A 21,697-nucleotide genomic window follows, 5' to 3' on the forward strand; every position below is an offset into this window, starting at 1 on the left:
TATTGCTTTGCATCTTATACAAAATAATCCAGAGAAGAGAAAAAGGAAATTACCCAATCACCGTTTTGCGGAACTTATAACCATAATACTTACACCATTCAAGGTCAAAGATATTATAGGTCAATCTCCTGCATGAATAAATATTATCGAATAAAATGTCAGCAAGTAAAATTAACCAGTAAATTAAAAATGACAGACTGAAGAATGAAGAAGTTCAAATCTATCAGAAAAGCAAATTACTGAATGTAATATTGGATAAATATGTTCATTTTCAATTCCTAGAAAATAAAATGCAAGTGGAACAATAATTATATAAAAATACTCAAATTAATTATGACCATGAATATGAAAATTAAAAAAATATATTCATATCTATCATACTGATGACAATAAAAACTTTTTAGAAATCCAAGTGTCCAAAGGCAGAAATCCAAGTCCAAAGGCAGACGCTTAACTGACTGAGCCCCCCAGGCACACCGTGACAGGGAGAGAGAGGTTTTTTTTTTTTTTTAAAGATTTTCTTTATTTAAGAGTGAGCAAGAGAAAGAGAGAGCATGAGTGGGGAGGAGGGACAGAGGGAGAGGTAAAATCAGACTCCCTGCTGAGCAGGGAGCCTGATGTGGGGCTCAAACCCAGGACCCTGAGATCGTGACCTGAGCAGAAGGCAGACGCATAACTGACTGAGCCACCCAGGCTCAGAGAGAGTATTAAGCAGACTCCCCCTGATATCATGACCCTGAGACTGCAACCTGAGCCGAAACCAAGAGTTGGACCTTTAACCAACTGGGCCACCTAGGGTGCCCAGGAAAGATGTTTTATAAACTGCTGTGGGATGGTGAACTACTAAAATTATATTAGAGAGAGAAGCTTAGGCTATTCAGTAAAGATGCATGTAATCTACAATCAAGAAATTCTACACGCAGTTATATATGCCAGAGATTCTCTAGGGTATGTACCAATCTCCTCATTTTACAGATAAAGGAAACCAAGGCTAACTTCTTTTACTATTAAATGAATTATATATGTAAATCACTTCTGTGCTTAGTACATATTAAACCATCTATTAAGTATATCTATGATTATCATAATTATCATCATCAAGAATAATCGGCAATAGGTAGTTACATAAATTGATCCATATCATCAATATTGACATATAACAAATTTCATCATTGCATTTCTGGAAGGGTATTTTATTTTATTTTACTTTTAAAGGTTTTATTCATTTATTTGTGTGAGATAGAGTGTGAGTGAGAGAGCAGCAGAGGAAGAGGGAGAAGCAGACTTCCCACTGAGTAGGAAGCCTGATATGGGGCTCTATCCCAGGACCCAGAGATAATGACCTGAACTGAAGGCAGCCATATAACCAACTGAGTCCCCTGGGCTCCCTGGAGGGGTATTTTAATAACTGAAAGAAAAACCTGTCAAGTTTTGTTCATACTATGAAGCTGGGAGGATGTTCCCTCCTCTCCAACTGAAGACTCAGTCATGGTCATGGGTACTTACACAGTAACAGTGTAGCCTTTATTTTTTAAATTTATTTTCATTTGTTAAATTAAGACTTTTTTTTTTTTTTAGCACTTTTAGGTTTACAGCAAAACTGAGAGGAAAGTACAGAGATTTTCCATGTACTCCCTACCCCCACACATGGATAGCCTTCCCCATTATCAACATCCTCCACCAAAGTGTAACATTTGTTTACAATTGATGAACCTACATTGACACATCATTATCACCCAAAGTCCCTAGTTTACATTTGGGTTTACTCTTGGTTTACTCTTGAACATTCTCTGGTGTGGACAAATGTATAATGACATATATCTATTATAATGGTATGGTACAGGGGTATTTTCATTGCCCTAAAAATTCCTCCTTGCTCTGCTTATTCATCCCTCCTCCCCCCTCTCTAACCCCTGGCAACCACTGATGTTTTCACTGTCTCCATAGTTTGCTTTTTCCAAAATGTTAAAGAGTTGGAATCATACTGTATTTAGCTTTTTCAGATTTGCTTCTCTTACCTAGTAATGTACACTTAAGTTTCCCCTATGTCTTCTCATGGCTTGATCCTGCCTTTCTTTTTAGCACTGTATAGTATTATTGTCTGGATGGGCCACAGTTTACTTATTCATTCACTTACTGAAGGGCATTTTCATTGCTTCCAAGTTTTGGTAATTACAAACTATGCTTTTAAAAACATCCATGTGCAGGTTTTTGCATGGATATATATATATATATATATATATATATATATATTAAAGATTTTATTTATTTAATTGACAGACAGAGATCACAAGTAGGCAGAGAGGCAGGCAGAGAGAGAGGAGGAAGCAGGCTCCCTGCTGAGCAGAGAGACTGCCCCTTGGGGCTCAGGGCTCAGGGCTCATGATCTCCCAGGACTCTGAGATCATGACCTGAGCCGAAGATAGAGGCTTAACCCACTGAGCCACCCAGGCGCCCCTGCATGGGTATATTTTTTAAATAATTTTTTTTTAAGATTTTATTTATTTATTTGCCAGAGAGAGAGAGAGAGAGCGAGAGCGCGTGCACACAAGCAGACAGAGTGGCAGGCAGAGGCAGAGAGAGAAGCAGGGTCCTGGCTGAGCAAAGATCCTGATGTGGGACTCCATCCCAAGACCCTGGGATCATGACCTGAGCGAAGGCAGCGGCCCAACCCACTGAGCCACCCAGGCATCCCGCGTGGGTATATATTTTTAACCCCTTTGGGTAAATGTCAAGGGGTGCTATTGCAGGGTTCTATGACAGGAATAACTTTAATTTTAAAAGAAACTGTTTTCCAAATGACTGTACCACTTTGCATTCCTACCAGTAACGAGTGGTTATATTAATAGGTGTGCAATGGTATCTCACAATTTTCTGTGTGGCCTTTTGAGGAGTTGACCCTTGAACAGGCTCCACCCTCCTCCTAGAGGGGCTGGGCCCCCAGTCTGTGTTGCACTGGACTTTTGACAGTTTCTGGCCCCTGGGTCTCCAGGTTTCAATGCCTTCCCAGAGGGAGAAAGAATAGGGAAAGAGAAGGAAGGCTGAAATTTTTCTGAGTTGGCAGCCTGGGGGAGATTATGCCTGGAAAGAGGCTTTATCAAGTGCTACTGCGGGGCCAGGCAACATTCAGTGCAACATTCCTGATAGATGTTGGGGAGTGCTAATAGTGAGAAAGAAAGAGGTAAAGACGTGTCCAGATAATACACCACTCCAGGCACCCTACGTGGCTCTATTTTATTTATGGTAGCCAGAGGCCAGTGGGAAGAACTCCTTTAGCTCCTGGGAACTGCTGGCTCCTGGATTTTCATTCAAAGTGGAGCGAACACTTGTTAGTGGATCCCCAAAGGCACCATCTGGAGAGGTTTCCTCAAAGTGGAGAGATTTGGGAGAGGGCTTCGTGGTGACAGTTGCGAATGTAGGGCTGGAGGAAGAAGAGTAGAAATCTCAGCAAAGGAAAAGCAATCGTCAGGGATTTAGGAAACTTGATCAGGTGTGTTAACTAGCATTTCAGAAGAAGTCTGAATGCTGCTGGTTTACAGCAAGAGTCAGGTAAAAGTGACCGGGCTCGGGAGCAAAACGGACACAAGAGGTTATTTCTCTCGAAAAGAAAACTTTAAAACCCGAGAGGCCCAGCTCGTCCCGCCCACGACCTCCCTTCCGCACTGGGTCGGAGCCTCTCAGTCACTTCAAAAACCCGGAGAAAGTAAATCCAGTCAGGCCCTGGAGAGGCCGACGGTGGGCTCCGGCCAGCCTGCGCACTGGGCATGCGCAGGGGGTGGGCCGCCAGGTCGGCTTAGGAAGCCGTGACGAGTCCGGAAGCGGCTGCGCGCGCCCCTCTGCTCGAGAAGTAGTTTTGTTCCTCGTCCTCGGCGCTAGGAGCCCTTCAGAGAGAACCCTCGGCAGGACCAACCAGACCCCGGCCAGCACCGCAGCAATGTCCAGCAACAGCTTCGCTTACAATGAGCAGTCCGGAGGAGGGGAGGCGACGGAACTGGGTCAGGAGGCGACTTCAACCATTTCCCCCTCCGGCGCCTTCGGCCTCTTTAGCAGCGATTTGAAGAAGTGAGGAGAAAGGTTTGGGGTGTGGGGGCGAGACTGAGGAGCCGGGGACCCGGGAGGAGCGGGCACCGGGCTGAGCTCCCGGGAGAAGGGTGAAGTCGCCCTGGGACCGCACTGGGGCCGGGCCGTAACACTTCCCTTTGGGGGGTGGGGTTGGGTCGGGTCATTGCGGAGTGGTGGGAGTCGTTGGAGAGCTTGAGGTGAGTGTGTGTAGGGGTCTCTCGTAGTTTTCAAACTTTAGTGAGAAAAGAACTGTTTGCAGAGCTTCAGGTCTCATTCCTAAGGACTCTGATTTAGTCTGGGCTGGGACACCGGAATCTGAGTTGTGAACAAACACTTCTAGCTAATTTAATATTTGCTGGGTCAAGCTTGGAGAATGGGCGTGTTATGGTGAAAGAGATGTTTGGGGGAGTTAAGAGGGCGCCTTAGAGTGTTTGTTGCTTATGGGAAACTGTTCTCTGACCGTGGAGTGTAGGAGCATGGAGGTGTTTTAGGCGCTTTATGAATGGACAAACGAGCATTCATGTTCTTGGATAATATCCTTTGCTTTACGGGGGGGTGGGGGTGGGGAAGCTCAATTCCAAACAGAGTACTAAGCATAGGAGTAGAGAATATTTAGAATTTGACTGTGAACGAATTCTGAAGTTTTACAAATGAATAACGTGAATTAAAAAAAATACTAAATAATGTATAGTTTAAAAAAAAGATTTTATTTATTTATTTGACGGAGAGACAGATCACAAGTAGGCAGAGAGGCAGGCAGAGGGGTGGGGGAAAGCAGGTTCCCTGCTGAGCAGCGTGCGGGATGCGGGGCTCCATCCTAGGATCCTGAGATCCTAGGACCCTGAGATCGAGACCTGAGCGGAAGGCAGAGGCTTAACCCATTCAGCCACCCAGGCGCCCCCAGTGTATAGTTTTTAAAAGCAAAAATATTTAAGTACCATCGAAAACTGAAGAGGAAACCTCCCCAAACCTTTTGGTGGGAGGGGTTTTAAACTTACAGAATTCTGGTAACTTTATATTTTATTGGAATCATTTTTTACATTTGTCTTATTTTTAATGTCTCATTAGTAGTCTGGGGTCACATAATAGGCTGTCACTGGATTCATACTGAATTAAGTGGAAGCTGTGCTGATGGTTTTGCAGGTGTCAGAAGAGTAAAATTAAAATGTAATTTAAGTTTTACTAATAAAATCGGGTAGTCTGCAAAATTGCTAGTCTTTGACATTGGGTTTAAATTTTGATTGTGCTAAGCTGACTGAAATCTTATATACAGCATATGGAATACAGTTTTCTGCCCCCCTTGTTCTCCGGTAAGAGAACCAATTTCTTTTCATTTTTCATTCAGTGCATTTGGATGATGGGTTGTTCTAATAGGAAGCTTGTAGCTTTACACTTATATTAGCAAAATGTTCAGCTGCTGAATTACCCTGTAAGTCTGTGTCAGTCTGTTTTGCGTGTGATTTACTTAAAATTAATTTACTTTTACAGTTTGTTAACATCTAAGACCGTTTTTCTCTTAGAGTTTCTGATTTTCTGTTTTGTCAGATTTGGGCCTGGTTTGGGGAAAGATGTACGGCTTTGACTAAGACCAGTGCTGTTGAGGTGACCAAGCAGGTTGTATTTAAAATAAAAATAGCTAACATTTATGAGGTGCTTGTGCATTTGTGCACATTATTTTACATTTATTATCTTATTCAGTTCTCCTTACAACCTCAGTGGCTTGTTACCAGGTACTTATCTGATTCTGCTTTGCAGATGAAGAAATTGGAGCGCAAGTGGTTAACTTGTCCAAGATCACAAGGTTATAACATTGGACTCTCTCTGAACTTGAACACATTCTAATCTGAAAGCCCATTTTCTCAAGCACTTGGATATGCTGCTTACTATTTGATGAAATTTATGGTGCTTTCATTAGAGAACGCACAAAACTCATTAAAAGTTTAAAACTTTTCAAAGTAGCTGTAGACAGTGTATTACCTGGAAGCTTCCAGGAATTAGAAACGTTTTGGCCATTGAATTGCAACCTAGTGGGGTTGTATAGGAGCAAGGAGATACCCGAAAGGAGTCTTTTAATCTCTCTTGAGTTTACGTTCTTTTATAAAATCATGATACTTCTTTATTTTTAAACTTTTTTTTTTCAAACCAAATGACAAAATATATGTAAAAAAAACTTAAAACTTACCCTGTTTCTCTGCTGTCATTTTTTAAATTGAGGTATACTTGACATACAGCATATTAGTTTCAGGTATATAACATAGTGATTTGATATTTGTACATATTCAGAAATGATCACTACAGTGAGTCTAGTTAACATCCATCACTATACCTAGTTATAATTTTTTTCTTTTGATGAGGACTTGTTTTAAAAAAATTATTTATTTATTTATTTATTTATTTGACAGACAGAGGTCACAAGTAGTCAGAGAGGCAGGCAGAAAAAGGAGGAAGCAGGCTCCCTGCTGATCAGAGAGCCCAAGGTGGAGATCACGACCGGAGCTGAAGGCAGAGCCACCCAGGCACCCGGATGAGGACTTTTAATATTTACTCTCAGCAACTTTTAAATACATAATATGGATTATTGTTACCATATAGTTACTATGCTATACAATACATCCCATGACTTGTTTTATAACTGGAACTTAGACCTTTTGACTCCCTCCATGCATTCATCCACCAGCTCTGCTCTAATTTTTGATGGTTGATTTTGAAATAGTTTCAAATTTTCAAAAAAGTTGCAAGAGTAGTACAAAGAACTACCCTTTATGCAGATTTATCAAATAAAATATTTTGCTATATTGCTTTATTTCTCTCTTTCTTCTTTACTCACAGACACACATTCATATTTATTTTCTGATCCATTGAAGAATAGGTTGTATACATCATATCTTTTTCCTCTTAATACCTTGGTATGGTGTATATTTTTTATGAACTGGTATTTTCTTTCACAGTTGCAGTACTGCTATATTCAGGAAATTTAATATCAGTACAATTTGTAGTCTTTTTTTTTTTTTTTTTTTTTTTTTTTTTTACAGATTGAGAGTGGGGGGGGGCAGGGAGGGAGGGGCAGAGGGAGAAGCAGACTCCCTGCCTAGCAGGGAGACCGATTCAGGCCTCTATCCCAGGACCCTGAGATCATGACCTGAGCCGAAGGCAGAGGCTTTAACCCACTGAGCCACCCAGGCGCCCCAGAAGTTCTTTTGTCTTAACCAACTTGGTTATTTATGTGTAATTAAAAATAATTTTAGTAACTATATTTCTAGATTAAACAATTTCTAGAAAGAAACAGAGGAAACCAGTTTTTCTTAATAATAGTAAAACTACTAAATTTCCGAATCTCCTTTCTTTTGAGAGTATCATGATATATTAGAAAGAGTACTGAATGTGGTGAGGCAGCCTGGGTTTACGTGCCTCTTCCCACTTGTAGTCATGTTTCCTTGTACAGGTTGCTTGATCTCTTCAAACTTAAGTGTCCTCTTTTCTAGAAAGAAATATGATACTTGCATATTGTATGAGATTCTCATGAGATGGCAGAGTGGAAAGTGATTTCTAACACTGGAAAAGTGGTGGAAGCTTCACTGAGGTGGTGACATTTTAGGTCTTAACTGAGCAGTTTTTGCCAGGTGGAGTGGAAGGGGAGTTCCTCAGAGTTGCAAAAGAAAATGCATGCTTGAATGAGACAGATTAGAGCATAAATATTTACAACTGTGGGTAGTAATTAAAGCATGGGAATGGGCAAATAACCCCTCCATCCCCTTCCCCTTGCCCCAGGAGAAGGGGATCTTAAGCAGGAGAACTCTTGTTTAGAAAAAAAAGGCAGTTAGACAAAACCTGAGAGAACACTGACATTTAAGATTGAATGGAAGAACTAGGGAAAGAGTGCTCAGAGGGGTAGGACACCAGAGGAGGGTTAAAAAAATAATGGGTAGGGGAAGCTGTGAGGATAGTTAATAAGAGGAAATGTCAGCTGTTTGTTAGAAGTTGCATAATGAGGATAATTAGAATGAAGGCTGAAAAGGGGCCATTAGGTTTCAACAATAAAAGATGACCTTAGCAACCAGTAACTCAGCAATACAATACCTCCTCAACAACTTTGAAAGGTAGCATTTTTATTTAGTTTCTGCTGAGATTGGTGTGAGCTTTTCATTTGTTTAAATTCACAGAGCTGATTTAGACCCAAACAGGGGGCTGCAGTGTATCCTGTAGTGTGATGTAGTCAGTGTTACATCAGTGTGTTTGTATTGCATTAATGAAGCCTAGCTTATTTTTTTAAACTTAAGTTTTATTTATTGTCAACTTTACAACATCAGCCATGAAAATTACATATAAACCTTTAACCTTTTGTATCAGTGTTTATCAGTGGAGTCTCATAGACCGAGTCTGTGGCTTCTATGTAATTACAGCAAATTTCATGTTATCTCTGCCACTTGTTCTCTCATTCAAGAAGGCATTTGGAAGTGCAGCTGAAGAAGAGTAAACTTTTAAAAGGATGTTCTTGAGTTTACTATATTAAAAATAAAGATAAATAAATCCCAGATGTTAGGACTTTATAAGTAGTAACCTATTTTTTTGGGCGTGCTAAAAAGAGTCACTGTATCTCTTAAGAGATTCCAAACTTTTCTGTGTGATTGTTTCCATTTTTTATTTATATTGTTATTATTTTAAAAGATTTTATTTATTTATTTGCGAGAGAGAGAGAGAGAGAGAGAGCATGAGAGAAGAGAGGTCAGCGGGAGAAGCAGACTGAGCTGCTGCTGAGCAAGGAGTCTGATTTGGAACTTGATCCTGAGCCAAAGGCAGTTACTTAACCAACTGAGCCACTCAGGCGCCCCATATAATTTTTTGATTCAGGTTTATACTATATTTTTGTTATTTTTTCAATTAATGCATTTTTATAGTTACTGTTGTTCAAAGTTTGTTCTACTTTCTTTTCACTTGTCCTAGTATTTCTTGTTGATAATTTTATCTCATTCAGTCACCCTGTATTTTCAGGTTATGTAGTTACTAAATGAATATTTGTTGACTGGTATATAAAAGAATCTATTGGAGCACCTTGGGGGCTTATTTGGTTGAGCGCCAGACTCTTGATCTCAGCTTAGATCTTGATTCCATGGTTGTGAGTTTGAGCCCCAGGTTGGGCTCTATGTTGGGCAAGGAGCTTATTTAAAAAAAAGAATCTATTCATAAACTCTGCTACTATTAGGTAGTATAATTTATGTGAAGGATTACCCCCCCCCCCCACCAGAGAGCATGTGCAGGAGGTGGGGTGAGGGGTAGAGTCAGAGAGAGAATCTTAAGCAGGCTCCTTGTCTAACATGGAGCCTGAGCCCAATGTGGGGCTCCATCTCACAACCCTGAGATCATGATGTGAACCGAAATCAAGACTTGGAGGCTCAACCAACTGAGCCACCCAGATGTACCTGTGTGAAGGAATAATTTATGAGTGAAGTGTTTGGCTTCTAATTTTTCTTTTTCTTTTTGAGAGAGGGAGAGAGAGAGAGAGAGCAGGGGAAGAGAAGTGAGGGAGAGAGCGAATCCCATTGAGTAGCTTGGAGTCTGATGTGGGGCTTGATCTCATGACCTTGAGGTCATGACTTGAGCTGAAATCAAGAATTGGACACCCGCTGAATGAGCCACCCAGGTGCCCCTATAATTTTTCTTAATAAATATTTTCATGGCTTTTATTCAGTTGAATGATTCAGATTCTAATGATATTTATTGTCTCTGTAACTAGTGTAGTTTATTTATTCTTAAAAAAATTATTTATTTATTCAACAGAGAGAGAGATCACAAGTAGGCAGAGAGGCAGACAGAGAGAGAGGAGGAAGCAGACTCCCCGCAGAGCAGAGAGCCCCATGTGGGGCTCGATCCCAGGATGCTTGGATCATGACCTGAGCCAAAAGGCAGAGGCTTAACCACTGAACCATCCAGGCGCCCTAACCAGTGTAGTTTAAAAAATAAAGTGTGATTGATTCATTGGACCATCCATGGAACGGAAACCTTGTCTGGTATCCTTACTGTATTGTACAATATTGATATCTTATCGCATCACCCTGACTTAATTGTATATAGTTCCAGAATAAGCATTTTCTTCATGGCATTGCTTGAGTCTTTACTGGGTTAGGGTTAATTGACTTGAAAATGTCATGAAGTTTTGAGTGAACTTTACAATCAGGATTTTTAAAGTCTCTCTTCGGACTGTTCAAAGACATATTTACTTGCATATTTGGGATTATTCCATATATGTATTTCATTCATCTGTATTTTCAGCACAAAAATATAAAGCGATTATAAGACCTTTATGTTGTCTTTAAGAAACTTAAAATTTAGTTGATGAGATAAGTCTGAAAGTGAGGTAATAGTATTATTAGTGTATCAGTGTATAGTTAATGTTAGATTGTATAATATGTCTCAACTTTTCAGTGTGCTATACCTACAAAAGGTATTTATTTTGAGCCTTCACTTACATAAGCAGTGCTCTTCTGAAGAAAATAGAAATGCTAGAATTTTGAAATGTCAGACATTTTAGTTTGAGATGCTGGAAGTGTTGGAGCCCTGAGCTGTTAGCATATTATGAAGAGGCACAGGCTTCTCATTATAAATTCTCTTGTACTCATTCATAAGTCCAGATTGCAAGGATGAAAATACACTTCACTTAGGATTTCTATTGTATACAGTTGTCCTTCATTTGAAGGACATCGAGCGTTGGTGGTATAGTGGTTAGCATAGCTGCCTTCCATTTGAAGGACATATGTCCGTATATATTACTGTCTTTAACAGCATATTTGCCATGTTATATATGTAAATTGGGTCCATTTTTGTTTGTTTATAAAGGGTGCATAAAATTCTAGGCAATTTCAGTATTTTATTGATTTTTGACTTAGTTAATTCCATATGTTCCAAGATGGCTATTAATGGAAGAAGAAACTGTATAATGGTATCTGCATCACATTCCCAGCTAGATGAGTTGGTTGTTTTTATCTTCACATAAATAAGATTTCTAGTTTTATTAAAAGGACAACTACATGAGGATGGTCACACAGTGGTACAGTCGGGTTCTTATAATTTAATTTTTGAAAAATATTTTATTTTATTTTATTTTTTAAAGATTTTTATTTATTTATTTGACAGAGAGAAATCACAAGTAGGCAGAGAGGCAGGCAGAGAGAGAGAGAGGAGGAAGCAGGCTCCCCGCTGAGCAGAGAGCCCGATGCGGGACTTGTTCCTAGGACCCTGAGATCATGACCTGAGCCGAAGGCAGTGGCTTAACCCACTGAGCCACCCAGGTGCCCTTGAAAAATATTTTAAATCAAGTAAGATTTTACCACATTGAACAAAATGATGAAATACTGCCTGTAAGCAGATTCCTGCTTTCTAACATTATAAAAATGCTCCATTTTATTGTTTAGCTTGCATTTCTTCTTGAAGATTTTATAATTTACTTTTATAATTTTTTTATGACTGGCTTTTATAATTTACCTTAATAAATGCTCAGCCAAGAAATATTCATCTTTTGCTGGAGTATGTTGAGAGCATTGATCTGGTGAAATCCAAAGAGAAAATCTGGAATACTTAAATTCCAATCCTTACAGTTAAATTCCAAGATGTGACATATTTCTAGGCAGGTTTTTGTTTGTTTGTTTTAAATAAACTCTTTCCTAACTTGGGGATCAAGAATCAGATGTTCTACCAACTGAGCCAGCCAGGCACCCGTTATTTCTAAAAAGTATTTAGAATTTAGAACAACATTACTAGAACGAATGATTAAAACAAACATAAAAAGGAGACAGATGGTTGGTTGAAATGTTCTTTTTTACTGCATGAAAAGTTACAAATGATCATGGAATGACAAATGTATTATAGTGAAATAATTTGACAGTATTGTAGCTGTATATATAAATGAACTACTGACAAAAACAAATTGCCTGTGGTCCAAATTCTGAATTTAAAGTGAAGCACCCAAAGTAGAATAATCAAGAAGGAAATGATTTTTCTTTATTTCATATTACTATGAATAACGTTCATTTGGATATTTAGGTAAGACTTACTTAGCTTATCAATTGGAAAGCGTTGGGACGCCTGGGTGGCTCAGTGGGTTAAAGCCTCTGCCTTCGGCTCAGGTCGTGATCCCAGGGTCCTGGGATCGAGTCCCACATCGGGCTCTCTGCTCGGTGGGGAGCCTGCTTTCTCCTCTCTCTGTCTGCCTCTCTGCCTCCTTGTGATTTCTGTCTGTCAAATAAATAAATAAATCTTTAAAAAAAAATTGGAAAGCGTTCATAGGTAATGAGAAATGAGCAATTTATAGTAAGTGTCTTCTATTGATGGTCTGATTGTTTATATTGCTGATAGGATCTGATCTAATTAGAAGGCCAGTGTCTTTAATCTTTCAGTTGAGCGAGTTGGCATGGTAGCTGGGCAAGGGAGAGATGCATAAATAATGCTAGTTCCAAGTCATGGGTTGGCAGAGCTACACATTACCCAGCTTTACTCTACGAATGGGTTTTTTTCAAAATTTCTTAAAGCCTAGATCAGGAATGAAGGATGAGGGGAAGTTAGTACTTTGAAGGCAAAGAGGTAAGTAGCAGATTGGAAGGTGGGGGGCTAGATCGTGTAGGGCCTTTGGATTTTATTTTGAGTCAAAGGAGCAGCCAGTGGAGGGTTTTGAGCATTATGGACATATAGAAGTCATTCAGTTAAGTGCCCTTTGTGTACCAGCTATATTTCCTGCTTCAAAAAGGTTACAGTCTGTGGGGTGCTTGGGACCTGCTTGTACATTTCCAGTATTTATTTAATAACTTAATTATATAAGTAATTTACTGATTTAACAAATATGAATGTCTTCTGTATGCTAGGCATTGTTTTTGATACTGGGGATTAAGTAGTGGAAAAAAATGCCTGCTTTCATGGAGCATATATTCTAGTGGAAGGAAGATGGTCAATAAAGAAGTCACTATATAGTTGATCATTTGATGATAAGGAGTACAGTGGAGAAAAGTAAACCAGAAATTGAGGAGAAAGGGTTAGGATGGGGATTGGGTTGGAGTTTGAAATATCAGGGTCAGAATTTGTTAATGGAGCACATACATGAAGGAAGTGAGCAAGTGATAAGCAGCTGTCTTGGGAAGACTATTCAGTCAGAAGAAATAGCAAATGTAGGGCCCCTGAAGTAGGAGAACATCTGACCTGTATGAGAATCAACAGATAGGCCAATATGGCTGGAGTAGAGTGAATGAAGAGGAAGGGGAAAGCTGGTAGTTGAGGACGTCAGAGAGGTAAGGAACCAGATTGCCTAGGGCTTTGTAAATCATTGTGAGGACTCTGATTTTACTCTGAGTAAGGAGGGAAGGTATTAGAAGGTTTTGAACACAGAAGTGAGGTGATCCAAATTAGCTTTTAAATGGATTGCTTTGTCTCCTGAACTAGGAATAGACTCCAGATCTAGGGTAGGGAGACTGACAAGGAGACTGTTGCAATAATGCAGGTAAGTGAAGATGATGACCAAATCAGATTGGTGTTAATAGAGTGAAGGGGTTAAATTCGGGATTTATATGGAAGGCAGAACCAATGAAATTTGCTAATGATTTGGATGTGGAATGTGAAGGAAGAAGATATCAAGGATGAACACAAGGTTTTTTGCCCAAATGGCTGTTAAGTTTGAAATTTGCTGTCAACTAAAATCCAGATGTGTGAAAAGGAAGTTTTTAAAGGAAAGAGGGATCAAGAGCTTGAGCATGTTAAGTTTGAGATGCTTATTAGCTGTCTTAAGTGGAGATAATAAATAGGCAGTTGGGTGAATGAGTCGGAGGTTTCAGATTAGAGATCTATATTTGGGAGTCCTCAGGTTATAGATGGTAGTAAATTCCATGGATTGGATAAGACACCAGTGAAGTGAAGGTAGGAAAAGATCAGAGTACTAAGCCCTGGGAGCATTCCTGGGAGCAACTGGATCAAATAGTACCAACAGTGTCAAGTAAGATTACTGACAAGTAGGTTTCAGATTTGTCCATGGGGGGTTTTGGTGACCTTGACAAGTAGTTTAAGTGTAGTAGTGGGGCTGAATGCCTGAGTGGACTGGGCTTGAGAGAAAAGAGGACTCGCTGTTAGTATGTATTAGGGTAGGGGAGCAGAGAAATGGAGTGGTACTTGGAAAGGAATGTTAATGAGTCAAGGGATTTTTTTAAATGGGAAAAACTGTATTACCTTGTTTGCTGATAGAACTATCTGATGTAGAGTAGGAAAAATTGGTGATATAACATCGGTAATGTAACTTGCGATGTTATAAGTAAAGTAACAAATTTATTTGATTTAAAGACTCACTGGATTGATATTTCTTATCCTTATAGGAAATTTAGCAAATACAGATGAAAAAATAACAACAGACACAATAAATACATATGAATATGAAATAACAAAACATATAAAAAAACCCCCCTAATTTCAATATCCAGATAGAATCCATTAATATAATATAGATATTCCCTTTTCTTTTTTCTTTTGCATATATGTATATTATGTATTTTAAAACAAACTGTATGATTTTATAGTGTAATATGGTGTTATGTTTTATTCTTTTTATTTACTAGTATATGGAGTCTGTTCATTTCTTAAAGTGATAGTTCTTTTAGGACATATTGTAATTAAGCCACTAACTTGGAAGAAGCACTAAACTTTTAGAAAAGTGAACAATTACCATATTATGTAGCTAAATTTCAGATATTACTAAATTTCATACCATTGTTTTACTGAATCATATTTCACAAGCATTTAAAACTACTGAATTATATGGAGTATCTTTAATTTGCACCATGTAAAAGTAAAAGAAGTTAATAAGCATTAGGTGAATTCTGTTTGCATATCAAGGATTTGGGAATAATGATTTTAGATGGTATAGGGAAGTAAAAATGTGTTTGTTTTAAACTTTTATTTAATCTTCAGTCTTGTGGATAGATATTCTATTACTTTTAAACTGTTCTTAAAGAAGGAGCTCCTTTCCCATTTTTCCTAAAAGAAGAGGAACTTAGGTATGTTTTGCTATAAACAGAAATCAAAGAAAGAGTGTTTCGGGAAGGAGGTAAGTGGTGAGCAGTATGAGCTGCTGTGGTGAATAGGCCAGTAAAATAAATTGAGAGGAAGTTTTTCTTGGACTTAGTTATAAGGCACTTGTTGGTGACCTTGGTGGTAGTACTGACAATAGTGTAGGGAATCAGATTGCAGTGGATTGACACATGGGTGAGAAGTGAGTAAAGGAACACCACTTTTCCAAAGAACTTTGGCTTTCAGTGGGATGAGAAAGGGTAGAATTACAGGAACATGGAATCTAAGGAGCTCTTTATTTTAAGGATTGAGAGAGCTGAGAATGCTTAAATGCTGATTGGAAGGAGGCAGTAGAAAATGGTGTTGGGAAACAAGAGAGGGAGGGCTAGAGCATGATAAAGAAAAGGAGGAAAGGTTGGATTTGGAGGCCAAGGGTATAGTCTTTTGTCAAAGAATGAGAGGGAAAAATGGCTGGATCGTCTGATGAGAGGGAGAGGAAGTGGTAGGGATGAATGTTTTAGAAGAAGTCTGAAGTAGTTGGTAGAGCCAATGGGGAAGGCTTGTCCTGACAGAAAACCAGGAAGGCTTGTGGGATGATACTGAGGGGTAGCCTAGTGGAGGTTAGAAATTATTGATTTATACTGTCAACAGTCTGATCTTTTTCTCTAGTAGCACTCAGCAGTCCTTTCATAAATATGAAGAAAATGGTCAGTTCATATGGCAGAATTGAGGTTTAGCTACGTGGGTGCTATGAATGACAGTTCAGCAAGAAGTTGAGGATGTTGGTAAGAAAGATGTTGAAGTACTTAAAGATGGTATCTAAGCTGGAGTGGGAAGAAAAGTAAAGGTAGTCGAGAGCTGATGGGAAGAAAATAGAGTATCAGGGGACCAGAAGTGTTTAAGAAGTCAAAGGAATAGGTGGTGTGGGAATAACTGAGTGAGAGTGCTGGAAGGAGAGGAGACTGATCAGAAAGAGTTGTATGAATTTAATTTTTCAGAGATGGAATAGTTTTGGGTGTTCTCAAGGTTTGGGTATGATTTAGGGTATGACTGTGGCAGTTAATGGCTGCAAGTTGCCTGGAGCTGAGTATCAGTAAAAATGATTAGGACAGGAATTTAGAAATCAGAGTATTGAATGGGCTTCCAAGTGGATGTTAAAGTCACTCAGAATAATCACCAGTGGCTAAAATGTCTTGAGTAAAGAGTAGCAAATCACAGTAGCAAGGATAAAAGAAGTAGTTAAGCTCGGGCGCCTGGGTGGCTCAGTGGGTTAAGCCACTGCCTTCGGCTCAGGTCATGATCTCAGGGTCCTGGGATCGAGTCCTGCATCGGGCTCTCTGCTTGGCAGGAAGCCTGCTTCCCTCTCTGTCTCTCTCTGCCTGCCTCTCCGTCTACTTGTGATCTCTCTCTGTCAAATAAATAAATAAAATCTTAAAAAAAAAAAAGAAGTAGTTAAGCTCAATGGTGTTTATTTTTGAAGACTTTTTTGCAACGAATGCATTAAGTCTAGTGTCAGAAATAACGATTTCTTCTGGTCCTCCCTTCCCCCCTTATTTATCAACAGTGAATATCATTGCTTCCTTTACATAGGGACTGTTAGAAAACTTAGAGCAGAATTTGTGGTGTGTGACTAGCAAGTGTAGGGAGCTTTATGGCATATTAGAGCCTTACTCTTGCTTTTATTTTAATTTCCTTATTTTTCCTTTTCCCATTAAAATTTTAAAGGGTTGCTCTCTATTATGAATACTTGAATAACCCCCTTAAAGTTGGGGAACAAGACAGTACATAACTGTACATAAATGGACATAAATGTACAGTACTGAACCACCCAGGCACCCCTAACAGTTACTTTTGATACTCACTGCTCCTATTCCATGCCACCATTGCCATATTATGTCAAGCCTTTATTGAATGGCTTCTCTGTTTTGTCTCTTCTTGGATTGGGGACACAAACCAGCATTGTAATAGTAGTAATAGCAGTAATAATACCTTATATTTTTAGAGTACTTTCATATTCTGTAGTTTTCTGGCCATCCATCCCATATACCTCAAGAATTCGTAAGTTCCCTGGTCTTCATAGTAACATACTAGTCCTGTCTTCTGTCCTGCCTGTGGAATCTTGATGACAGAAGTAAGTCTAGATTCTTTCTGTTCGAAATCACCCATTGTTGATAGACTTGGTACTTTTTTTTCCCCCATCCTTAAACCCCACACTGCAGACATCTTCACATTCTCCTTAACCCAGGCCTCTTTTTCCTTGATTATTTGCACCAAATGCAAGGTGCAAACAGACCACTCTTCTGCTTACTAGTGCTACCTCTGTATCCCATTACTTTCTCATCCAGATACTCTTAGGTTCACTTGTTTTGGATTCCACCTTCGGTTTTTATAGGATACCATGCCTACATACTTGTACTATTTCTCCTTTTTTTTGAGTTCTGTTATGATCCCATATGTGTAATTATCTGTAGGGTCTCTTAGTTTCCAAAATAGAGAAGTGGTTTGCATGTTGTTTGGGTTCATGGGTGCTATTCCCTCATTCTTCCCTGGCTTTGGAACTCCAGGACTTTTATATTTGTTCTTTGAAAACAGTATTCCATTGGTCATATATTAGTTTGCAAAACATTTTCTTTTTTTTTTCCACAAGGACCCAATTTTAATAGTGACTTATATGACAATGCAGTGTTTGTTAAATCATAAAAACTGGTTTAAAAATGTGTTATGTTGGGACACTTGGATAGCTCTGTCAGTTGAGCATCTGATCATGACCCATTGTGCTTGGGTCATGATCCCAAGTTCTGGGATCAAGTCCCAAGGACTAGCAAGCAAGGCTCCTTGCTTAGCGGGGAGCCTGCTTCTCTCTCTGCCACTTCCCCTGCTTGCTCTCTCTCTCTCTCTCTCTCAAGTAAATAAATAAATAAAATCTTTAACAACCCTCCCCCTCCAAAACCATGAGCATTACAGCATGGGGCAGGTAACTTCATATTTGTCTAACAGTGTTCTCATTTAAATTTAAACTAATGGTTAATACATTGAATTTTATTGGTAAAATACTATATTCACATATTCATAAAACCAGGGCTAAGAGGCCCTTAGAAAATTCCTATGTGAGGTGTCAGAATGCTAGCATTAAGAAAAAAAGTTAATACTTGCCTAGTATAAAATGGAATGAGGAATGCTCCAGGATATTGAAGGAGACAATGGTCTGTGAAGGCATGGAGCTGCTGGAGAGTAGGACTTTGATTTAGGCATTAATATAAGGAAGGAAAAGATGAAGAGTGTTTTGTTTTCTTTTTCTTTTTTTTTAAAGATCTTATTTTTGAGTAATCTCCACACCCAGTGCAGAGCTCAAATTCACACCCTGAGATCAAGAGTTGCATGTGCTACTGACTAAGCCAGCCAGGTACCCTGAGGATGAAAGATGTTCTTAGTAGGATATGATATGGGTTCACAGTATGAATGAAGGTAACATATTTTGCCTTTTTATCCTGACAGTAGTGAATGAAGCAGTATGGATAAAGAGGGGAGTTCCTGGAAAAGAGCAGTGGAAAATTTGAGAAGTACTTGTTAGACTGTGAAGAAAATTGGACTTCAACTTCTGTTCTAAGAACAGGAGTTGATGATTACAAGTGACTTTTGCTGTGGTGTTTTGTGAAGATTAATCTGGAGTTGTGTGGAGAATAAATCAGAGAAAAGAATCTGGGGGCAGAGTGGGACCATAATGGAGGTTGTTATAAAAGTCCAAGAGTAATGTGATGATGATTTGGAGTCTGTTGGTGTAAGTGGGTACGAAGAGGAAAGAAATTGTGAGCACATTATGAAAGGGGAATTTAGAGGTCTTACTCATTGGATTTGGTTGAGGGGAGGAAGGAATCGAGAAGTTTGGGTTTTTAGCCACCCTAAAAGAATGTGGGAACTGTTGACTGAAATGGGGAAGGGTTGAGAGGACCTTTGGGAAGGAGAAAGACATTTTCATTGGTGATGTTGGACTGTAGTTAAGAGAGATCAGAGGGGCGCCTCGGTGGCCCAGTTAGTTAAAGCCTCTGCCTTTGGCTCAGGTCATGATCCCAGGGTCCTGGGATGGAGCCGTGCGTCGGGCTTTCTGCTCTGCTGGGAGCCTACTTCCTCCCCTCTCTCTGCCTGCCTCTCTGCCTACTTGTGATCTCTCTCTCTCTGACAAATAAATAAAATCTTTAAAAAAAAAAAAAAGAGAAATAAAATCTTAAAAAAAAAAAAGAGAGATTAGAACTGTCTATGTATTTGGGAATGTTTTGAGGTGAGAGAGCAGTACATATTGTCTGCGACTAAATGCACTTGTCATTAGAATTTATGAAATTCTGTCAAAAATCTGTTCTTGAGATAGGTTTGTGACAATAGGAAAGGTCAGTATAACATTGGTCCAGAAATATTTGGGAATGAAAAAAAGGTAAAAGCATAGTATCTAAAGAACATTAGCCCCAAATAGTGTGAGTAGTTAGATTACTAAAGAAATATAAATGGCTCCTAGTAATCAAAGGAATGCAAACATACTTCCTATTTCCGTATATGAAGTCATAGTGTCCATAGAGAGAAGTTTTTGTTACATTTTTATGTGGGATACCACAAAGTGGGCAACTGTGTGTCATTGTCCAGAATTTTTGTTGAAATCTTACCCAGTCCTTGAAATCCAGAAGCATAGGACACTCTTCTGAGTATATAAAGTCAAAACTGTTGGGGGCAGTAAGAATTTCACACACTTTTATGTACTTTAAAAAAATCAAAATAGATAACTATTATTTAATAGTACATAGAAGTGCTAGGGTTAATTGAAAGTAAATTAAATAAAGTTAGAAACACATAGTTCTCATAATTTCTGGCTATCTAACAATATCAGCAATTAAAAAATAGTAGATCGGTTTTCTCAAGGTGATTGGATACTTGAACATTTCTTCAAAGAGAAAGTATGCCTGGAAGTCAGAGATGTTTTTGTTTACACGCGCGCACACACACACACACACACACAGAAACACACAGAATGCTGTATATACTGGTACCTTATATATTTCTTAACAAAGGATTTTGGATGATAGTGACCACAAATGGTTTTTTCTTACTATCTTTAGCATTCTTAGTATTTTGAAACCTTTCATTAATGTAGTAAAAAATTAAAATTTTCAGTGTGATTTGGTCAGGAGTGTGTTTTATATTTCAAAAATTTAAAATCACATAGAAATAATTTTTTGAAGAGATGACACTCTTTTCAAGAGATGGCAGAATTTAAAATAATCATGTAAATTTAGGTGATTTGTACTTTTAGATTCTATTCCTGTCAAATAGTAATTTATAGGACCTTTTTTCTCTTTCAAGGGCTACACAGCCCACATCAGGAAACACGACTTTTTAAAAAAAGTGTAAAAAATGCCTAATATTAAATTTACATCTTAACCCCACCTACAGTTCAGTAGTGTTCTTTAGAACTTTTACGTCTTGTAACACTGCCATGTGACTTCTGAAAACTAAACTTTTTAGTGAGATTTTCAAGTGCTTCAGGGACAAAGCTTATCTAAGGTAGAGATTGCATATTGGTTTCCTCAATTCCCTACACAGGAGGCTGATCCAAACTCATCAGATGGAAAACTTGCCTTCTGTGGCCTTGGAAAATTGTGTGTGTGGTTTTTTAAAAGAATTTAAAAATTAATCTAGCTTTGAGTTGGCATATCTTATTAACATAGTTGTAGAACACTTATATTTATTCTACTATAGTTTATGAATTTCTTGGAGAAAAATCTAATACTAATACTCAAACTTGATGCACATACTGACTCTTTGGCATGTCTGTGTTTATGCCCATCTGTTACTGTGGCACCATGCCCGTTATTGTGGGGGCATGCCAATAGCAGTGAGGCATGTGAGCCAACAAAGATGAATTGTTTGGATGGAATATACTGTTCTGTAATACTAATTAATTTTGAGCTGATGAATCTACATGAGATAAAGTTAACGAAATATAGTCAAAGTAATGTCAGTGAAAACAAAATTTATTTTGACTTATACAGAAGTGTATCACAGATGTTTTAGACTACTATTGAGAATAGTTAGAATTAGTGTTCATTATGGTTCCAGGGATCAATTTTCTTTCTGTAAAAATTGTGAGTTTAAGAGAAAAAATATACAACAGTTGTCTTGTGGTAGATTATAGACTAGAGAGGAAGTACTATGGCACTGTCAGTTATAGATTTTATTCTTACAGGATATTACTTTATAGTTTTTGAATTATAACAGAAGTTGACAGCAATGTGGTAAATGGGAAGAATGTTGGATTTCAAAACAAGACTCACATTTAATTTCTTGCTTTGCCGTTCCCTAGTTCTGTGGTGGTATACTTAAAAGCTGTGTGAGTTCACAATTTCTTATGTCTGTATAATTTTCTGCTTGTATGCTGTCTTGTATTTCCTGAGCTTCAATTTTATTATCTCTCAAGTGGGAATAATAAAGCCACACATGTGTCACAGAGACTTTGTGGTCCTAAAATAATGTGGTGTTATAAGTTATAGAAGACAATAGCACTGTCCGGTAGCTAAATACATTAATTATATGTTAGAAATGCAAGGCATATTAGTGGCAA

At 38.6% G+C, this 21,697-nt stretch overlaps 1 protein-coding gene across 5 annotated transcripts in view; it reads left to right on the forward strand.

The window, feature by feature from the left end:
* The window catches only part of AP3B1 (adaptor related protein complex 3 subunit beta 1), a 352,907-nt gene that overhangs the window by 59,656 nt on the left and 271,554 nt on the right, over positions 1–21,697 (forward strand). Inside the window, exon 1 of one of the 5 annotated variants that reach the window (XR_006604977.1) lies at positions 3,750–4,062. The exons of 1 other annotated variant lie outside the window; for it this stretch is intronic. Coding sequence is in view for 2 of the 4 variants with exons in the window: in XM_045074384.1 (XP_044930319.1) it covers positions 3,935–4,062 (128 nt within the window). In the remaining 2 variants the exon portion in view is untranslated. Of the gene's footprint in view, positions 1–3,749; positions 4,063–21,697 lie in introns of those variants that run through there. 3 more of the 5 variants (XM_045074384.1, XM_004766830.3, XM_013063676.2) reach the window with 3 other exon arrangements.

The sequence above is a fragment of the Mustela putorius genome, unplaced genomic scaffold (assembly GCF_011764305.1).
Source record: "Mustela putorius furo isolate JIRA1106 unplaced genomic scaffold, ASM1176430v1.1 tig00537350_pilon_pilon_pilon, whole genome shotgun sequence".
NCBI lineage: Eukaryota > Metazoa > Chordata > Mammalia > Carnivora > Mustelidae > Mustela > Mustela putorius.